This window comes from Stegodyphus dumicola, chromosome 10, assembly GCF_044657685.1.
Source record: "Stegodyphus dumicola isolate Sdum_Otavi_A_Nest chromosome 10, ASM4465768v1".
Taxonomy (NCBI): domain Eukaryota; kingdom Metazoa; phylum Arthropoda; class Arachnida; order Araneae; family Eresidae; genus Stegodyphus; species Stegodyphus dumicola.
This window is the reverse complement of record NC_140777.1, coordinates 64,580,081-64,602,940: the sequence shown is the minus strand read 5'-3', so window position 1 is coordinate 64,602,940 and position 22,860 is coordinate 64,580,081. Positions and strand designations below refer to the sequence as shown.

Below are 22,860 nucleotides of genomic sequence, written 5' to 3'. Positions count from 1 at the left end.
TCTGTTGGCCCAAATAAAATAATTATCATCACTTAATTTTTCTGTATGACTCAAATTTATCATATTATATGCCGTATTTTCTGATTTATATTCACTAATTATAATACAAGTCTAATTTTTCTCTTAGAGAAATTGGCGATTTTGTTAAGCCTAAACAACATTAATGTTCTGAAAGTTATAATGAAACTCTCCGTCTTCCAGATACATTTTTAACTTATTCATTTTACAATTTACTATCAATGTTGCCAAAATATTAAAACTTAAAATTATGCTTTATAAACAAATACTATCATTTTTTCCCCTAAATCTTTGTAAACATCCTCATATTGATTTAAACTCTTACTAAGCTGCTATTGGAATCGAAGAGCTCGTTCAACATTTGCGTCATATTGCAAAAAATGATACCTAATTTTCTTCCCAATTCAAGTCCTACGCTGATGACTCTAGCTGTGAATGCAGCTGGTACGAATTGGTCTTCGTCATGTTTATTTGTTTCGGGAATCATGTTAACTCATCCTCATTTAGTTCTTCGTCAACCATTTTTTCTTCAATATGTGCTTGAGCTAAATCCTCAAAAACCTTCTCCTCCTATAGTTTGGGCCAATTTAGTGATCTGAGAATATTCATACTCTAATGGAAATCTATCATTCTCATCTTTAGCAGCATCCAGCCATATTGCTTTCTAGCATGTGTTGAGCATTGATTGTTTAATCTGAGTATATGACAGTCCAACACAATCTAAGATTGTAAATTTCTTCGAAGCCATCCATAAGTGTAAGAGATTCATCATTCTCCATTTTTTCTCAAATATACCCAAAGGTTTGTTTGATATACAATGTCATAAAAGTCGGAATTATTACTTGATTCAATGGCTGTAATAAGGAAGTTGTATTTTTTGGGTAAAAAGACAATTTCTATTTTTTGTGTTGTAAATCTTGAAGATGAATAGTCGCATTTTCAATTAAAAGAAGAGTCTTAAAAGGCAATCCCTTTTTACTTAAATAATTTTTGACATCTGGGACAAATATGTTTAGAAACCATTCATTGAACGTTATGGAAGTGACCTATGCTTCGAGATTGTAACACGAATCTTTGGCATTCGGTAGCATTACTAGATGAAGAGTCTGTGCTAGCAGCTAGATGAATATGCGTTTAGACTAACATGGGAACAATGGTTATACCTAAAAAGGGAGAAAATATATATTATAAATAATTCTGCATGAATTAAATGTTTTAAATTAGCTATATTGTGAATTTTTATTTAACTGAATTATATTCAAAAGTTAAAAAAATTAATCTATTGCTTTGTTATTAATATTATTAATCTGTTTCTTAATGTCTTAGTTTATTCATCAGTAGGAGACCAAATAACTTTAAAACATAATTATCTTGTATTTTTTCGAATGGCCATAGGCTAGTAAATGTGTTAAAGTAAAATAACATAAAAATTGCATTTCAAGACTATTGGCCCATTTGGGCTAATAAATTCATCTCTAATTTCTATGATGCTAACTATTTTCTTGATCCATTGAGTATTTCTGTAAGAAAAGAGTATGTATTAATGTTATTATAATTCATATTGTAGTTTTTACAATTGCTGAACAGTATTCTTTACAAATTCTTCTGTTTAAACGAATTATAATATAATACTGTGTAATTTAGGCCAGGCAGGATGTTAGACTCCCTGTCGTTTCAAAACCTGGTGGCGTAGGAGGTGATGTGAGGATCCAGAGGAGACACCACCGATGTCCCCTCGAGTTGGGACTGAGACACAAAATGTGCCTCCAAGGAGCGACCTGGGTAAAATTAATACTTTATTTTAACTTTTTCTTTTTGTACTTTTCATGAACAGCTTTCTTTTATAAGCTAAACGTTTGGAATAGTAATTTTTCCATCTTTTCTCAATAACAAACTCTTTTTAGAAAAGGCCTGGTTAATTTCAAATTGCGTTAATAGGGAATCTTTCATAAACTAGCAACAAGCATTCCAGAATTCCTTTGTTATTAAATTAATTTTGTCCCTTGTGCTGAGAAAGGACTATGATTTGACACAAGATGCTTCCTAACTGCATAAATAAGACATTTTTCTTAAATCCTTTATGAAAGTCTTTTTCTATTGAGTTGAATTGAATTTATGAATTTTTGTGGAATTTTTGCATGCTAAAAACAGACTTTTTTGTTTTACATGATGCTAAATTTGACTTTTGAGTGCCATTTTTTTTTTAATACAGTTGCAAAATGTATTGCAACTGTATTCAGGGACTACTGTAGTTCTCTAGGAAAAACGATTTGACGATTTAAATGAGCATCTGAGATGCTGCAATTTCTTCTTGGTCTATGATATCTAAAATAAATAAAATAACAGCATTGGAAATTTTTGCAGATTTTATGTCCTTCTAGGAAAGTGAATTTTTATATTATACTGATATATGACATGCTTTTATAAGATGGTAATGTTCTTTTCCATGTAAAGTCATTAAAAATGGGAATCTAAAATATTTTTTGTTTTATGGAAGAATTACTTTTTCCAATATCTACAATTAAAATAATTTTGCAGATTATTTTTCTTTGACTGAAACATGTTTACTACGGGTTGAGAAGTGAATAGAGTGTTTATATCAAACATTTAACTGTATAGAAGTTTGAAAGTGATTTCAAATATCAATACTGCTTATATTTCCTTTCAAAGAAAAACCTTTAGCTGTCCCCATTAAATTTTAAAATATTTGCCAGAAACAAGAATACTGCTTGCACTGATTAAGAAAAAGCAGAGCTTTTTGCCAACTCTCTCAAAAATCAGTTCAAGCCAAACGTTTTTCCAGCTAACAACCCTCTGGATCAAGAAATTACGAACTTCATGACTGATGGGATTTCCTCCCCAAAGAATATCACACTTTACCTCTCCACGTGAAGATCTCATGCAGCTCATTAAGCTAGATAAATTAATTACTAATATATTTCCACATATTTGCTTTAATTCCCACATCTAATGATGAACTTGCAAATCAGTCATTTGCCTGATCCATATGGCAAGCCGCCACTGCCTGTCACTTACGATATCTGATAAGAAAAATCAAACATTTATTTAAGAAATTAAAATTTTGTATTATTTCATGTTTCCATTAAAGTAGGGGTTTTCAACGTTTCACGCCTGAGAGCCACATGGATAAATTCATAAAGATCCGCGGGCCACGTGTCTGACAAAAAAATAGTGTAGTCTGAAAATTTATAAAAAAGGGAGCTTTGTTTTGTAAGACTATAACTCATTCTAGCCAAAGATATAGTGTTACAGATTTGCATATATATATATATATATATATATATATGACTTTTTGGAACCAAAACATCAAATGGAAATTGAATTAAAACGTTTTGAAACTTTTTTTTAACTATGAAAAAAAAAGCGTAAAGATGATTGTACGGAACGATGTTACAAAATGCATTTACAATAAAAAAAGAAAACAAATTACATTACTGGCGGGATATGGTAGATACTTTAGTTTTAAAGTAAAATTTCACGTTGTTTTTGCTTGATTAGAGCTTCAATATCTGGTTTAATCTGTCTTGCTGAGTTTCCTCCAAATGTCTGTTTGTCAGCCGTGTTCTTGTTTTCGATTTTAGGATTTTAATTTTACTACAGAGCTGTTCACATATGTAGGTACTGCCAAAGAAAGAAGACAAGAAGTGTGTATGTTTACGAATTCCCTGGATACTTGTCTTCGGTCACGTACTTCGAATAAAAATTAATTAGTGTAGGATTTTCAAGAAACTTGTGTTTTACTGCAGTCACACTCTAAATCTATAAATTCTAATTGAAGTTCAGGTGAAACACTTGCAACGTCTACTGAAAATGGTAAGGAGAACAATCTAATTTCATTTTTACGAAAATCACAAAATCTGCTTTTGAATTGAAATTTGAAATGCATTGTACATAATTATTTGTATTCCACGCTGTAGAGTTCTTTGCACACTCCACCAATTTTAGAAAAGTGAGTGGGATTCTTATTTAACTATTGACTTTCCCAGAGGATTAATTTTGTATTAAAAGCTTTTTACAATATAACAAAGATTATGAACAAGTAGATCTTTTAATTAAGACGCAATAAAACGTCGAACAAATATAGTAGACGATACTTTTACCCTGTTTGAAGGTAATAAAGATGATTTAAATAAAGTTCTTTCAACAATGAATTCCATTGATCCTGCTATTCAATTCACTTTTGAACTTGAGACTTGAAAATCTCTTCCGTTTCTCGACACTCTAGTCACGCAAAACACATCCATCTTCAGTACTACGGTTTACTGAAGCCTTCCACCTCACTTCAAATCATGTCATCCGACTAAACAAAAGTTAGCTTCATTTTATTCCTATGTTTTCCGGGCTCTTCAAGTTTGCTCCTCCAAACTATCCTTTGATGAAGAACTAAATTATTTAAAAGCGATAGCTATTGACAGGGGCTTTTCACCTAACATTATTAATGAAGCAGTTAAAAACTTCTCATCTCAACACACAAAAAAGCCCACTCTTGTTTTAGGAGATTATAAAAATTCCGTTGCCATTCCCTTCTTTCCATCAATTGGCTATAAGGTTGCACGTATTTTGCAGAAAATTGACTTTCGGGTCATTTATTCTCCGATCAATAAAATTCCGAGTTCTTTACTCAAGGATCCCATTCCGGATATGAATTCCTGGGGTATTTATAGGATTCCTTGCCAGTTTGGTTTAAATTACATCGCCCAAACTAAGAGAGCCTTAAAATTTCGCGTTAAAGAACATGAGGCATATGTTAGGAAAAAGGAAACACAGAAGTCTTCTGTTGCCCAACATTGTTGGTATGAAAATCACAATTTAAATGTTTCTGCTGCCAAAATTATTCAAAAAGCATCTTCCATTGGTGAACTGGATTTTCTAGAGGCATTTCACATTAAAAAAATCTTTCTGTTCTAGTTAATGACCCTGATTCCAATCCACTTGCCTTCAGCCTTTAAAGAAATTATGTTTTAGTTCTGGTTTCTTCAACAGATGGTGCCAGTAGCTTGTTTCTTGTCCTGGCTTTTCTTGTCTTATGTTTTCATTATATCTTATCTCGTTCATTTGCTCTTTTGCAGCTGAATATGATGGTTCGGTAAAACCATCGAAACTAGTCCTGCGATATTTGAAAATATAACGCTGATTTTCGTTGTTTGACTTCTAAATTAATATAGGTAGATCTTTTCCCTGTAAGCGGTAGTTCATATCATTGAGATGACCTGCAATGTCTGCAAGAAATGCAAAGTCTCTCAACCATATCTCATCACTGAACTCGTGAATAGAGTTTCCTTTAGATTCCATGAATTGTTGAATTTCGCTCTTCAAACAAAACAGACGCTGAAGCATCTTTCTTCAAGAGTGGACAAGATCAAACAAGAGTGGCCTCAACCAAGGTACTTCCACATAATACACAACATCACCATATTCAGCTTCCAAATCAATCAAGAACTGTTCAAATTACCTGTGATTAAGTCCTCTAGACCGAATGAAATTAACCACTTTTACAACAACACTCATCACATTGTTCAAAGTTTGAGAATAACTTCTTGCACAAATTTTCTTGAAGAATGATGCAGTGGAAAATCATCATAGTATTATTTCCACTAGCCTTCATATGAGATATGAGTAATGTTCTTAATTTCATTTTGTCTCCAGTCATAGATGTAGCACCATCCGTGGTTATAGCAGATATATTACCGAAGTCAACATTACATTTATCCAAAGTTTGTGTCAGACTGGAATATAAATCCATTCCTCGTATTGTACTTTTAAGTGCAACAACTCTGGCTTATTCCTCTACTATTGTGAAGTCTCTATCAACGCAACGAATAAAAATGGTTACTTGTGCAATATCTAAATTGTTGCATCTGTCGATTCATCTATCGCTACAGAATAAGACTCAAATTTTTTGCATTTACATTTTAATTTTCTGAATATATCTCTTGCGAGATCCTATATGCGCTTGGCTACTGTCACACCAGACAAGCTAATATTCGATATGACTCGAAAGCCAAAGTACATCAACTGCACTCTGAAGACATTCTTTTGAAATTCTCCATAAGAAAATGGTTTTCCACCCTTAGCAATTTTTCTGCTATTACGTAACTAACACGAACACTATTTTCATATTCTTTATTCGCTGTGGTGAAGAAAGACTGCTGAAAATTTAGTTTTGATTTTAATTCACTCACCTTATCACTTCGAAAATGACCTTCCAGTGCAGAATGTGTCTCACTGTGCTTAGTATCATATCTCTTAATGTTGTATTCCTTCATCACAGATACACTGCCGTTGCAAATAAGGCAAACTGCCTAAAATTCGTCATTTTCAGAAAATTTTACCTCAAATAATATGAGGCATGTCAATAAAATGTTTTAAATATCAAGAATAGGAGGGATTTTTTTTTACGAGAAAAAGCTGACAAGGCAAGTTTTCTTGAAATCAAAAATTCTTCAATGTTTCTTCAAATTCAAATGTGGGGCCACTAAAACACCTTCAGCGGGCTACGGGTTGAAGAACCCTACATTAAAGTAATGGCAGCAACATCGAGTTAATTTGCTGACTTGTTTGACATTTTATACATAAAACATTATAATAAATTCAGCGGCAATGATTAGACCCCATAAAATTTGAGTTACTTTCGAAGTTTGAGAAAATAATGAATTAATGTTCATTTCGATTGAAGTGGTTGCCATTTGTATGAGGTTTATTATGCTGAAAGCCAGCTTTGAACTGCGACCGCAATGGTTAAGTGTGGAGCCATATTTCTGTGACCCTTCACATGCGCATCGCGATTGCACTAATACCTGCTCTACTATTTCTTTGGTTATTTTAACGTTCATCTGGAATCTCTCCGCTTAGTTTTGTACAATAACTTATAGGAATAACTATTCATGCTCGATTCAAAACTGTTCGATAATTTTCTAAAATGTTTCAAAATTTATCTTTGTATGTCTGAAAACGGACGACATTCGCATTTTCAGACTTGTCTTTAACAGAGACGATTTCAACGAGGAATATCTTCTATACTTCAAAATCTCCTTATAAGTTGGCTGTGATTCGTATAATATATATGCGTTCCAATGCAAAACACAACGAAAGACCATATTAGTCTATGAAAGTCAATATTACGTAAAATGAAATAAAAAAATTACAGTATTCAGCGTTAGTAACAATTATTATGTCACTGGAAACTGCATATGTGTGCCGACAATAAAATAATCACCAGTATATGAGGCGAATGAAGAAATATGGTGAAGTGAAAAGTGGAAAAAAGGTTAAAAGCAGTAAGAAAAAAAATTCAAAGGTTTCAGATTTTAAATTAATTAAAAATTTAATTGCGTTAAATTACTTTTTTAACGTTTTCCTTATTTTTTAAATATCATGTTCTTTGTATTCAAACCATGAAACTCAGTTCAACAGCAATATCACAAAATAATTTTTAAATGAGTATATCTTTAGAAATTCCGATACAGAGTCTCGTGCCCTGGAGATAAAAATGTTTTTCTTTCGCACAGTGTTGCCACTACTTGCTTCAAATCGTTTAGTGTTTTGGTCAATAACACGTTGAAGTGTTTCTGAACAAGAAATTGATAATAAAACAAATTTCAAATTCAAACTAGGGCTTCCACATGCCCATATTCTATGGAAGATTACGTTATTCCAAATTTCAATGGCTTTAGGTTACGCTATTTTACAGTGCGAGGAATATACATACATTTATGCAGATTCTTCACTATTTAATTTCTTTAAATATAATATAGGGCGATAATATTGGGTGGGAACAATTTGAAAAGTGATTCGCCGTTTATAGTTTTTAACGCCAAATGCCCATGTACTTTAAGTTTACATTTCTCAGCTTTAAAATAATACTTTTATTCTATTTGGGTCTTTCAAGATGACGTATTTATCTGTTTTGGAAAATTTCAAGATGCAACATTATTTGACACATCTTTTCAAATCAAGAAAGTATCTCTGCCCTGAATGCTGTTGATGTGTAGTTGTGAAGAATATCCAGTTGCGTTGATAATATTGTATGATACTTCAGTATTCCTTTCTGCAATGGCAATGAAATTCAAGTACTTATTTAACGTTCAAAATTGCATTTCTTGTCAATTTTTTGTCAGCAGTGTATTATACAAGCAAATAAATATTTACTTAATTATATGTAGTTGAAGAAAGTCTGTCGAAGAGAAACCTTTATTTACAATATATTGATTATACATTACGGTTGCAAGTAATGAGGTTTTATATTCGTTCAATTTATATCTTTAAGACAAAAATATACCCACTGGCAAAATGATTTGTGTAACATAATATGTATATTATTTGATTACGACAAAGCATGCATGGGTTGTCTGCCTAAGGGGAAATGTCTTCTTGGAAGGAGTTTTAAGGGAAACTAGCTAGTATATTCCTTAAACAGTAGACAAATCATGAAAACGCCGATGCAATCAGCCCGTCTGTCTAGAATCGAGCTCAGGTCGAAGTACCAGTGTTCAGCATCATTATTGCACGGCTGCTCATAGGTCAATGTAGCTGGATAACACAACAACTCTGTTTTCACACCATCTATATATATAAAGAAGAAAATTTGTGCGTTTCTCACCAAACTTTCTACAATTGTTTTCTGGGTCTTGCAAAGGTCGACCACCACTTTTTTCCAAAATGAAGTAGCTAAAATCAGAGATATTAATTAAAAACTTGGGAAAATGATAATTTTCGCCCTAATATTTCCGAGTGGCAACCCTCTCGCAATCAAATCCTAGAGATTATTAATAAAAAATTTCTAAGTTTGACAATGAAATAAAAATAGAATTGCCAAACATTAAATACATTATTCCCGATTCCAAAAATCCGTGGTAAGCCATTTCGACTGGTCCCATCTTCTTTCGAATTTAATCAGCTGACATACTAATTAGAAACTCTGAAAGCGCTGATTTTCGCACACATTTTTCCGAGTGGCAACAGTCTCGAGCTTTGGAGATAAAAATGCTTTATTTCGAAGTGTTGCTACCGCTCACTTTCAAATCATGGAGTTTTTTAATAAAAATTTGTAAGTTTTACAAAATCTATACATATAAAGAAGAATGTATGTTTGTTTGTTCATGTTATTAATTTCTGATGAATAAAGGTCAAGATTTTGCCACATTTAATCAACTAAAATTAATTATAGGTGAAATATTGAATGGAAATTAAGCTTTTAGGACTATTTGATAAGAAAAACAAAAATCATTCAAAACTGCGTGCCATTGTTGCTGATATAATGAAACAGAATTAGCTTATTTTTCTATCGAAAATTTTTATGTGGGTTCCATATCGCATCAGACTGAAAAATGTATGAATGTGAATTGTACTTTTTTTTATCGTTTTTAGAGAAGGATTATAGCGGTATTACAGATCTGTGCTGTTAGATGCATTGCTCTCAATCCAACTTGTACTTCCGCTAATCTCAAAATAAATTTGCAAGTTTTATTCTTTTGAAACTAGTTGAATTTTATCTGCAATCCACGTTTACATGGAAACTTTGAAAGAGAAATTAAAGGGCCTGTTTTATACCTTGATGCAGATATAAGGATACTGCACATAGCAGGTAATTCTCAGTAATCTGAAATACTTCCACAATGGATCTTTGAGAATTTTCCTAATTAAATACCAAAGGACCAACGATATAAATTTCCAAGCACCTACTATCTTAAATATCGTTTCATTCCACGCGCTTTACCAGCTCATATCAAGTGAGATGTAATTAGTACTTTGACACATACGTGATTATACTGAGTTTCTGCTGTTGAGTTCTAGAGCCAAGTGAACCTGAATAAGAGTTAGGGGGGGAAATGCTTAATGTTGTAACAATTCTGAGGAAACATTTATGTGGAACAAAATTTAAAAGAGTATAAACAAACATGACACTCAGAGAGCAACTCTAAATTATTATTAGGTCCCAGGCAAAATTTCTGTATATGGAACATGAGTCGTTTTCTTAGAAATGTTTCTACTGTTGGCTTTTTCGGAGGGAAGGAGAGTTTCGAGTTACTTGAGGGTTTTGGTTAGTTAAACGAGACAGTCCGAATTTCAATGTGCTACCTGTTATTAAATGATTTAGCTTAAAGAGCTATTTTGAGCTGTGATTTACATGGTTATTGGATGAATGCTTAAACTTTCTAAAAAATCTTTTTAGTATCATAATTATAATACCTGAGACATGTTGTTCTGTATAAAGGAAAAACGGTGACAGATATCAGCGATAGAAAACTAACAGCAAAGTGATTTGTTGAGGCACTTGTGTTGAAAGCGACCTCTGTTATTTATAAAAAGAATGATTATCCTATCTTAACGTTGAGCTTCTATTCAGAAAACTATGAGATTTCTTTTCTACCTTATTTTCTATTACGTGATATCAGATATTTAGAAGAGATCTGTTTGGCAAAATATACTTTAACAAAAAAAAAATTTCTTCCATCAATCTCAATAGTGGCTTCTTTGGACCTTGCACGAAAGAGACTGAGTGGGCCGGACTTGTGTTCTTCACATCTCGGAAGAATATCATGTGATGTACCAACAATTTACGTTGTGTGGTATTAGCGTTTCATAATACAGCCAAACCCCAAAACACACGCCAAAATAATAGTAATACATATTTATCTTGTGAGTAAAATTGAGAAGACTTGGACTGTTGATGCTTTAAAAATGAATTAGGTATAAAAGATTAGGCATTAAAAATTGTTTGCTGTATTATTTTATAATTATTTATCTAGTTATTCGAATTTTTCAGTTTTTAGCATTTGAAATCATTTGTATACTTTGTTTCAGAAATTTCTTGCAAATATTTCTGAAGAAGTAAGGATTCTGAAACTGAATTAATTTCATGTAACGGTTATATTAAAAAACGAAAGATGATAAGAAGCAATACTTTTTTAGTTTAATTAATTAACTGCTGGAAAACACAAACTGCAATCATTATTCCAGCTCCAATAAAAGTAAAATATAATTATCAAAATAAAATATTCTAGCAACGATAATAACGATAAGTCATATAAATAATTAAATATATAACTTCAACTCTTTGAACAAGATTTGTATGTGTGATTGTAATCTTATCCAAAGATTTGTAATTTTTGAATAAGATGTAAATTTTCAGAGGCCGGACTCATGTTAATTTTTAATGGTAATCAAAGTAATGTGAAAGTGGACTAAAAGGCAATAAAATTTTAAAATATCTCCCAAATCTGTATACAGGAGGACTGGACTGGTTCTGTTAATTGGCAAGAAAACTTGATCATGCTTTTATTGTCGCAGATAATTTAAATATAATTCTAAAAAAGCTTTCCTTCCATGCAAATGTTATTTCTTGCTTGGTGTTATTTATAACAAAAGTGCTTTTATTGGGTTACAAACTTTTCCATTTGTGCATTGTTTTGTTGTTAACATATGATATATGCACACCTTTCTTCTTGCTTGTTTATACTATAGATATAGCGCAACTTTTATAAATTATGACAGCAAATATTGTAAGAATGTAAAATAATAAAAGAAGTGTTATTTCAGCCCCCTCAAAAAAGGAAAATGCATACTTAGCAATATTTTACCCTTTATTAAACTTTACAACTCAGTACATCATACATAATTAGAATAATCATCCTACATAATTAGAACAGTCTTTGAGTTGTAAGCGTCTTATTAATAATGGAGGTAAACCCAGTTGAAAGGCATCTCTTTCTACATTCTGAAGTCTTTTCCTGATACTAATGTAACACAAGTTTTCCAGCGTATGACACTGCTTGGATTTATCATTTATATATATAAGCATCTTAATGCTTTCTTCATTTCCAGAGATTATCAAATTATTTCTCCAATTCTGTGTGCATGATTTAGCACCAGCAATTATAAGTAAATCCACAAATCTCTGGCTACCTCTTCTACATGCATAGAACAATGGGGTAAAACCATACTCATCACGCCTGTCGATTTCAGCTCCAGAAATGAGCAATTTTCGCACTAAAATTTCTTGTTTTTCGATAACTGCCAAGTGAAGAACAGTACTACCCAACCTAGTGGCATTAACGTCACATCCCCGTTCTATGAAGAGCGTAAATAAATCTGCATATGAATATTTTTCACTACCTGAATTTATTTCGTCGAAAGGCAGATCTGAATACAACAAACATCAATAATGTTGTTCCGATATCATCGGTGAGGTGAATCTGAAAAAAGAAAAAGTTTAGAACTTTGTAAAAGGGAAAATATTTTAATAATAAAAAAATTACAAAAGCATACAAAAATAATTGATAAACAATAAAGTCATAAAAATGTCTATTTTTCATCTGAAGAAAATCCACAGCTGTCAACAATGAAATCTCAAAAACTGGAGATTTTTGTAACGTGATTGAAAACCAGTAGAGTTAGCATCTATGAAAACCCTAAATATGAGCAATCTCTATGCAAGATATACAGAAAAATGTGGTTGAATATTTCCCCAACTGAATTAAATAAAAAAACAAATGCATGTCCAGTAATTAACAATATGGATACAAAGCATTATTAGAAATTCCTTTTCGTCAAGAAAATAATGCATTTATTTATTAAAACACAGAATTTTTCTAACAAAACACCTAATAGTTGTAACATTTTTGACCCTTAAAAGAAATTTCACTGCTGAAAATGCAGCTGTGAAATGAATTGCTTAATTTCTAACTTAATTTGGACCTCACCATCGTTACTGAGATTTTCCAGGTACTTTTTTTTTCCCCTCGATTTTGTACTAAAATTGGAGGAAATTGTATATGTCTCAAATGAAGAATTTCAAAGTAAAGAAAAATGAAGTTAAAGAATGAGAGGGGCGTTCTAAAATACAATTTTGAAAAATAAAAATGATAATATAAAATTAAATTCAGTAGGTAGGCAAGCATATAATAAAAAAAAGACATGTAAATTTTATTATTATCCTCAGTATTGTAACATGAATGGCATTTCACATCAAGAACAAAATATTTTAACACTAGTATATGTGTCTGTCACAGCTCTGTTATTATATGATACATGCAAACAGTTAGAACTGGATAAACCATTTAGCAAAATAAGCATATTTTTAGGGCAACAAGGAAATGGTCATTAGGAACAAAACGTCGTTAGAAACTCGAGGAAAGGATGTACTTTTAAAGGAAAGGATGCAGTAAAACTGGCATAAAAAAAATTTATGCCAGTTTTACTGTGGATTGAACCAAGACCAAGAAAGAAGAAATGGGGGGGGGGGGAGAAGTAAATGTATATGAGGCTTAGTCTAAATCTGGGTCTACATATTTTATATATACAGTATGTATATATAAAATAATAATAATCTTCATAATATGCACATGGAAATGTAAATTTTAAAATTTAGTTTAATTAAATATTTATTTTATAAGGCAAATGGATAATTTTAAGAAAAAAATTGAAAATTATTTTGAGTTTTCTTTTTCTGTGTGACAAGTGAAATATCTGTTAAGAATCTATGATAATTATTTAGGAAGATCAAATTAGATTCAACATTTCAAACCTAACAATTTTTATTTCATCTTCACCTCCAAACTACACACGTGCACCATCGCGCGCGTTCGACGACTGACTCTCTCCTTGAGAATCTTGGGATAGAATTTTGTGGTCTGTAATTATATGCTGCCATCTCTCAGCTGTTCTGGGGTTAAATTGGTATGATATTTTTTTAGACTTTTTCAAATAAGATAAACCACAACAAGAGTATCCCCCCAGTGAACAAGCGAAGTGAAAGAACGACAGTATTTACACATACATAGCATAAACAAAAGGGAATTGGGATGCTGGGTTGTGTCAGTTGCTGAAATCACTTACATACATGAAATTAAATAAAAGTAGAAAACAAAATAAAGTAATACAGGTTAAATCTAATTGACATGAATAAATGAAAATAAAGGTTTTTCAGTTCTGAAATTTGTAGAGAATAATTGTGATATGATGAACATTGAAAATCGAGTAACTCAAGAGTAATTATGATCAAGTTAACCAATTTCTGTGATGAGTCTCTTGCTAAATTTCACAATTCATCCAGATTTTGTGGTTTTGGAATTGTTGACAGAGTTTCCAGTAGTATTTCCTGGGACTTTAGGTTCATGCTCGTGAGGAATTTGTTGTATTTCATCATTATATATGAATGCAGGTTTCACTCTGTCTAGGGAAACATTGCTTTGCCTGACATTTATGGATATTTTATAACTTTGTCACTTCGACTTATGACTTTGTGGGGACCTGTATATGGTTGAGTGAGCGGTGGTGTTATTTTGTCCACACGAAGGAAAACATGTGTACACTTTTGCAATTCTGGGTGCACAAAGATTCTTGTTTGGTGATTTTGGTTGGGAAATGGCTTTAACTGCTGCATTTGTGCCTGGAGTTTCTGCACATACTCATAAGATGGAGTTGTATTTTGGGCACTTTGGGAAAATAAATCTGCTGGAAGTCTTAGTGAAGTTCCATACACAAGATCAGCACTTGATGCTTGTATGTCTGTTTTAACAGCAGCTCGAATGCCAAGGAGAACTGTTGGTAATGATTCAGTCCATCTTGGGTTTTCATGGGCTTTTAAAGAATTTTTCAAGACTCTGTGAAAACGTTCTACTAAGCCATTTGCTTGGGGATGAAAGGCTGTAGTACGAATTCTTCTTGTTCCCATAATTTGTGTGAGCTCACTGAACAGAGGTGACTCAAACTGGCGACCCTGATCTGTGGTGATGGTAGATGGGCATCCAAAGCGGGATATCCATCCTTCGAACAAGGCTCTGCATGCTGTTGCTGCTGTCATATCAGCGATGGGTATCACTTCAGGCCATCTGGTGAACCTGTCGATGATGGTGAGGCAGTACATTTTGCCCTCTGAAGGAGGCAAGGGTCCGATTAAATCCACATGCAGATGAGAAAATCGTGCGTCTGGTGTAGCAAATGTACCCAGAGGTGTTTTTGTGTGTTTGTGAACTTTGGATCGCTGGCATGCATCACAACTTTTTACCCAGTCTTTAATATTCTTTTTCATATTGGGCCAAACATAGCGAGCAGAAATTAATTTGCAAGATCCTGTTGTTCCTGGATGCGAGAGGTTCTGAAAATGGTCAAACACTATTTTACGAAAAGATGCTGGCACAATAGGTCTTGGAATTCCGGTTGATACATCACAGATGAGTTCTGTTGCTGACACTGGGCTGGGCATGGACTTTATTTCTAGTGAATGATTGCTGTTTTGCAGATTTTGTAAATCATCAGCTTTCTGAGCGTGACTAAAGGCTTCAAAATCAAGAAATGAGGAATTTGAGATGTTGTTTATCTCAATTCTGGATAATGCATCTGCAACGCTATTATTAACACCACTGGTATGACGAATGTCAGTGCTAAACTGAGAAATGAAATCAAGTCGACGCCATTGGCGCGGACTGCACTTCTCTGAATTTTGCTTAAAGGCGTAGATAAGAGGCTTTTGATCAGTGAAAATGATAAAGTTCCGACCTTCGAGCATGTGCCGGAATCTCTTCACCGCAGTGTAAATGGCCAATAGTTCTCGATCATAGGTGGAGAATTTTTGTTGACTGTTGGTGAGCTTAACAGAGAAGAATGCAATCGGTTCCCAGTTGGTTGTGTTGAGTTGCATCAAGGAACCATCAACTGCCAGGTCACTGGCATCAACCCAAACACTAAGTTTGGCTCCTGGAATTGGGTGACGAAGAAGAGTTGCGGTAGCTAGTGAATTTTTGGCATCTGTAAATGCCTGTTCGCTAGCCTCAGACCATTGAAGTGTTTCTTTGGGATCGTTTTGTTTAGGTTTTCTGCTCTTTTTATTATTTTTGATACCTTCTGAAAATTTATTTAAGGGTGCTAATATGTGTGCTGCTCTAGGAACGAAACGTCTATAGAAATTGAATAGACCTAAGAAGCGTCTTAATTGAATTATGGTAGTAGGTTTAGGAAAATTCAAAATACAGTCTACTCTATCTTTCAGGGGTTCTGTTCCTTCTTCAGATACTTTGACACCTAAGAAATTTATTGAGGAAACACCAAAAACACACTTAGAAGGTTTAAGGCTAAGGCCATAATTTTGCAATCTTTCAAAAAGTATTCTTAGATGCGAGATATGCTCTTCCTCAGATTTAGATGCTACTAATATATCGTCTACGAATGCATAAACAAATTTTAAATCTCGAGTAACTTCATCGATGAATCTTTGGAATGTGGCTGCAGCGTTACATAGGCCAAATTGCATGCGACAGCTTTCAAATAAGCCGAAGGGGGTGATTATAGCACTTTTGTGGATATCATCAGGATGTATAGGGATTTGATGATAGGCTTTAATTAAATCAAGGTACGAGAAAATTTTGCAGCCATGTAGTTCAGAAGTAAAATCTAAGATATTAGGAATGTTATAATTATCTTTTATTGTTTGTGCATTGAGGGCTCTGTAATCTCCTACAGGACGCCATTCCGTGCTGTCCTTTTTAGGGACCATATGCAAAGGTGATGCGTAGTTACTTTTTGAAGGACGAATGTGGCCTAATTCTATCATATTTTGGAATTCTTCTTTGGCGATTCGTAGGCGGTCTGGGGCAAGACGTCGTGCTTTAGCAGTGACGGGAGGTCCTGTGGTTTGGATGTGATGCACTACTGTGTGCTTAATTTCTTGGTCAGCACGGGGTGGTTTTGTGATTTCTGGAAATTTTAATAATAATTTATGGTATATACTGTCGCCAGATACTGTCTTTATTGAATGTATTGCACTAACTCGTAAACTGCATTTAGAGCCAAGATTAGTGTTACCGTCGATTAATCTTTTTGTGTGGAGGTTAGACATCAAGTTGAAATTATACAAAAAATCTGCACCAATAATAGGGGTTGAAACACTGCCGACAAGAAAGGTCCATCTGAATATGCGTCTTAAACCTAAGTCTAAGGAGAGATTTTGGCTAGTGTAGACGGAAATTGGTGTAGTGTTTGCTGCTGAAAGGGTCATTTGGATGCGATTTCGCCTTTGCAATGCTGTTGCTGGAATTATAGATACGTCAGAACCCGTGTCGATGAGGAAGTTGACATTTGTGCGCGCATCTCTAACAAAAAGGCGACGAGAATTGGAGGGCAAGGCTGTAGTCGCCGCTATGCCTCGCCTGGGCCGTTTTTTGAAAATTTACAGGGCGGGGTACACTTTATAGCTCTCTCACCAAATTTAAGGTGGTACCAACAGGTATCAAACTTGTTTTTATTTTGAGAGGGGCTGCGTTCTCTTTAGCCGCGATATTTATTCTGACTACGAGTGCGGCGACGATCACGCGAGATATTATCGATTCTTACGTGCAATTTTTTTATCTCTGCGAGTAAACGTTCTTCAATGGAATCTGAAATATTAGCAGAACAAATATTTGTGGCACTTACCGCTACAGGAGATGGTGATACATCGATGACACGATCCGCAACTTCCGCAGCTTTATCCAAGGTTAAAGGCGTGTTCGCTGCGAGTATCGACCTGTACGAAACTCGGGATATGCTGTAAAAACAGTTAGCATTAGTTCATCGGAAATGCTGTATGACTCAGCGCGTCGTCGCATTATGCGTAAGAGTTCACTTGGCCGGCGATCTCCCAACTGTTCGCCGCCGAGGAGTTTTTTCATTTCTTGATGCGTCGATTCTCCGCACCGCTTGATTAGCTCAGTTTTAATGTGATTGTAAGGATCCGTGGAGTTGGGGGCTTTGATTACATCTCTCACAATTGATGCGGCTTCGGCGGGCAGGTGCGAAACAATGTAATTATACTTCGTGCGAGACTCCGATATCGCTTTCGGTGTTCCCAATTCAAATGTTGCTTCGCACATAGTGAACCATAGTGAAGGATCGGCGAAGTTGTACACAGGTATCTTTACTGCTCCGATTATTGCTGTTCCTTCAGTCATTTCCAGTCACGTGGCTAAGTCCCAAGTAATATGTAAAAAAAAAAGAGAATTTTTTTTTTTTTTTTTCCGTGCAAATATTAGTTTAAAACAATAACGCTTGGTTGCTGCAAGGCCGGGTCACCATTGTTAAGAATCTATGATAATTATTTAGGAAGATCAAATTAGATTCAACATTTCAAACTTAACAATTTTTATTTCATCTTCACCTCCAAACTACACACGTGCACCATCGCGCGCGTTCGACGACTGACTCTCTCCTTGAGAATCTTGGGATAGAATTTTGTGGTCTGTAATCATGTGCTGCCATCTCTCGGCTGTTCTGGGGTTAAATTGGTATGATATTTTTTTAGACTTTTCCAAATAAGATAAACCACAACATATCTAAAAGAAGTTACTTCATCCTTATACCAAGCATTTTAGGCCACTTTCTGTGGCACATGTTTGCATGATTCCTGAGTTTTGCAGAATTACATAGTTGTTGTAAAGAAAATAAACAAATCATTTAAAAAACAGTGCAATGAATGCAGTAATGTATGAATGGCAACATGTCTTTTGACCAGGTCTGGCACTAGTAGGAATTTATTCACTCAGTGGCTAAATATATTATGCAAATCAGATCATATTCACACTACATACCTAGGAAAGGAAAAAAGTTAATTCCCTTCCAGTCCTACTATTATTTTTTGTAATAAAATATTATAATTGTGTAACCAGTTTTTCATAAATTTCAGATTCACATGCTTCACTAAACCATCTAAAAGACCGAGACAAAATTATTGTCATTCAAAATACAGACAAAATTATGTTTAAACTCCCCCCCCCCCAATTCACCAGAACTAATACTAAGTTCTGATTTCTTTGCAACAGAACGCTTTTAATTCTGTGTAGGAAATCTTTGCCTTTCTTTTAAAACACTGACAAAATTTATAAAAAAATACCTTTCTGTCAAATTTTTTAAGTCTGGTTTAACCCTTTGCGACACGCATATTTAAAATATATTTTAATCTTTAAAAAAATGCCTTAGAATAAGTCAGATGGACTTACTTAAGTGCCTTTAAGGCTTGAAAAAAATTCTGCGCTTTTATTTTTTACGGTGGAAGGTGGGATACCATTTGTCCCACCATGCAACTAGCACATGTCTTATAGCATATTGGTGTATAGCAGGGAAAAAAAATTATATGTGGAATGAATAAACAAAATAAAGCGTGCATTCTAAAATATTCATAATAAACACACTAAAATGCATTTTGTACTTATTGCATATATGCATGACTTGTAAAATTTTGCATATGCACATTTTGCATGTAGTATATATTTAATATTTTTAAATTTTAGGAACAAAAGAAAATATTTTCTTGAATATTATTTTAAGATTAAAATTTGATACTCGTACATATGATACTAAATAAAATATTAAAATTGGCACTTGATTCAAAAACATTTATATATGACTAAAATTGAAAAAAAAGTCACTTTCATGAAACTTTGAAAAACATGTTATTTCATTCTTTTGTAAGCATAGAGGCACTTCACATGTTTCACACATGCAAAATGTTCGTCGTTATTCTTTCGATATGCTGCAATATGCACATCTTCTCCTGCTCGTTCTCTTTGGCGTTTTACTTACATTTTTTAGTGTCTTTTCTGGTTGTACGAACGGGTTTTTAGTTTTATTTGAACTGGGGATTTCAGTTTTCTTTTCAGCTCTTTCTTGCCTGCAAGTGCCATTAGACCTTCTGTAACTGAGAGAAGAAAACCTTTCATTGTTTTTACATCATGATCAGGTTCGCGAACAAACTTGAATAAATGTGTTTACTATACTCGCATCTAAAAAGTAAAAAAAAAAAAAAAAATCATGTGCCACCATTTCTTGCTTTTGCGGTCTATTTCATATAGTCCTTTCAGTTGATCAATCAGTCGACATATCCCATATTCTTATTGTATGAAATAATGCTGTTTGGGCACAGTACTTTTTTTTTTTTTTTTTTTGTCTTTCCATCTCGTTCCTTTCTATTAATTTCTTTCATTTCAGTTGCCTTTTCCAGGCAAGACAGGATAGAAACGGATCTTTTATCCTTCCATTTTATGCAATAAATTGAATCATCGCTAACTGAAAAGTCTATATATCCTCTTGACATAAATTTGTGGGTAGATACTTCCGATTCATATTTACAGTGCCACATGCATAGATGCATCTGTGTCTTTAAAAAGCGAAACAAATTATGACTACTTCCCTTTCTTCTTCAGCAATAACTTCAACCTCAGTTATTCTCTCCTGGATTTCAATTTCATCTGAATCAGAAACTGACATCTGAAGCATTTGAGTCGCAATCAGATGGCAATTCAGCAAAAAGATCCAAAGCTTCCTGAGTTGTTAATTTTTTCCTAGACATTTTAGCACATCAGAGCATACAACGGATGTAAAAGCGCGCGCAATCACGAAAAAAGTAGATGCAAAAAAGAAAAAAAAATAATCGTGAGTGCTGCCATCTATTGAGCGGAAATTCAAGTGTGTGGTGGGACAAATTTTAACCCACTTATTTCAACTGCAAAATTAATGTTATAAAATATTGAATACAATTAAGATTTTTGAAAATAAAGTACTTTTGAATATTAAAAAGTATCATACATATCATAAACTGTATACCAAAATTTTTAAAATATTGAAAAATGCGAGATACAGGGATATCACTCTTGTGATCCTATTTTGAATATTTTTTGCTTATAAACTTAAGCCCTGGTATAGTAGTAACATCTACTGAGAAAAATAATAACTAAAATAGATTATTTTTAAAAGATTAGAAAATTTCTAACGGAAATGGCTAACTGAGAAAATAAATATTAATCAGGTGGGGCATATATTGACCCACCATGCCGCAAAGGGTTAAGTAATTTATTATGCATGAATTGCATTCTTATATAATTTTTTAATATTATAAAAGCTAATATAATATAGTACAGTCAAAAGTCGTTAATTCGGACACCCGTAATCCGGAATGATCTATAATCCGGACCTCAAAGCTACAAACTTTCTGCGCATGCGTCGTGTTGACGCATGCGCGTAAGACCTTTACGGCTGCGAATTTGCGTGTGCGCGTGCCCAAAATACGTTTACAAATGCGCGTTTAATGTATAACGGACGGGATAAGCTAAGCTAAAATTATCTAATTATCTATTTTAGTTAATGTTGCAGATTGCGTTGTTCCTTAATCTTCGAATTGGAGCAATTTTATAAAAGTAAGCTTGAACTTTCGATTATGTCAAACATAATTTCTGATATATATTTACTAATATGTAAAGGATATACAAAGGGAAAGTATCTTTCGGAGTCCATTAAACAAAAAGTGGAATTGCTGCAAAAAATGGATAAAGGATTTGTTTATCTAACCATTCAGAAATCTGTTTATCAATTTCACGCTGCTCTGCGTGTGTGTGGGGGGGGGGGGGAACGTGGCATATCCTTTGGATAAAGGCATATCCTTCTTTTATCTAAACTTTAACGTTTGTTTACCTAAACTTTGTTTATCTTTAACGCCGCGGAGCGCAATGAATTGGAAGTTGATCTGTCAACACTATCCTTATCTTAAGGGCAGATGTTTTTATTTTATTTGGCTCATAATTGCTTACTAAATGTGGTATTTCCTCTCGATGTACTCCGGCTTTGATATGATTTAAATCAAATGCCTCGTCATTATAATTCGCTTCCAATAGCGAAGAAAGTGACAGAGGTTATTGAAAACGAAAAAATTTCGATTGACAAATTAGTCGGTATTCTCGACACAGCAATTATAGGACTTGAACAGCGGAACTTTGTAACTGAACAAGAAATTATGTCTGTTTATGGAATTAAAGAGAATGTATTATCACATAAAAAACGAAGCAACTTAAACAACTTACACTGAAAGAAATATTTAATAAAGTAAACAAATAAATATTAAGCTTTTTTTTTTGTAAATTTTGATACCCTTTAGATCATAATTGTTCTTTATTTCGTAAATTACGGTTTCATATTTTTAATTTTATAATTTCTGCATGCCATTTTACCAGATTTAAACTGATGATCTATAATCCGGAAAAATCGATAATCCGGAATCGCTGAAGTCCCGACGAGTCCGGATTAACGACTTTTGACTGTAATATGCAAGACTGTCTGAGTTTTACTCCAGTAAAGTATTCATCTGAGAATTTATTACAAATTTTATGAAGGTTGATGATATATTTTTATTTCAAATATTTTATTTCACTTTTTTAAACATGAAGTGGAACAAAAATTTCATATTATTCATGACATTATTAAACTACCTTCTCTATGGTTTTGCTGACCTCAGAGTATTGAGCTAATACTTTAATTCGAAAGCCTCTTATACTATTCAGTCACTTATAAATTACTCCTTTTATCCTTAATTAATTTAAATTTTAAATGTTGGCATGTCTTTTGTGTAAAGCTTAAACTGTAATTATATAATTTCAACATTTTAGGCATTTTAAATTTGTGTGTGCATTAAAACAGTTGTCAAAGCACACTGTTATAATTCTTGACACTATATTTAAATACAATTCATCATAGAAAATTTTTTAAAGAAAAAGTTTATTGTGTTAAGGCTCTATGAAAATCTATACAATAATTTTTTAGTAAAAATCTTTTCCTTTATGCATATAATTTCTAAGTAAATATTTTTGTTTTTAAAAAATTATTAAATAGATGCAAAGTAGTTTATGAAAAGTCAGTTATTAGGTTATTAGAGGAAGAAAATTTGCGTGGCACAATATATAGAAATGTGTAAATCTTTTCTGGGGAAATTTTAATCAATTTAATAATATCAATGTTTGTTGAAAAAAAAAAATGTCATTTTATTATGAGGAGTGGAAATAATAAAATTGTATGCTTTAATTTGTG

The 22,860-nt window shown here is 33.2% G+C and overlaps 1 protein-coding gene and 1 pseudogene across 11 annotated transcripts in view; one reads left to right on the top strand and one right to left on the bottom strand.

The window, feature by feature from the left end:
- The window catches only part of LOC146994990 (uncharacterized), a 192,803-nt gene that overhangs the window by 119,632 nt on the left and 50,311 nt on the right, over positions 1 to 22,860 (top strand). For 9 of the 11 annotated variants that reach the window (XM_085825033.1, XM_085825024.1, XM_085825026.1 and 6 more), the window contains one exon: positions 1,663 to 1,800. The exons of 1 other annotated variant lie outside the window; for it this stretch is intronic. In XM_085825033.1, the coding sequence (XP_085681159.1) occupies positions 1,663 to 1,800 (138 nt within the window). Of the gene's footprint in view, positions 1 to 1,662; positions 1,801 to 7,927; positions 8,201 to 22,860 lie in introns of those variants that run through there. One more of the 11 variants, XM_085825034.1, reaches the window with a different exon arrangement.
- LOC146994991 (uncharacterized) lies at positions 16,878 to 20,419 on the bottom strand (annotated as a pseudogene).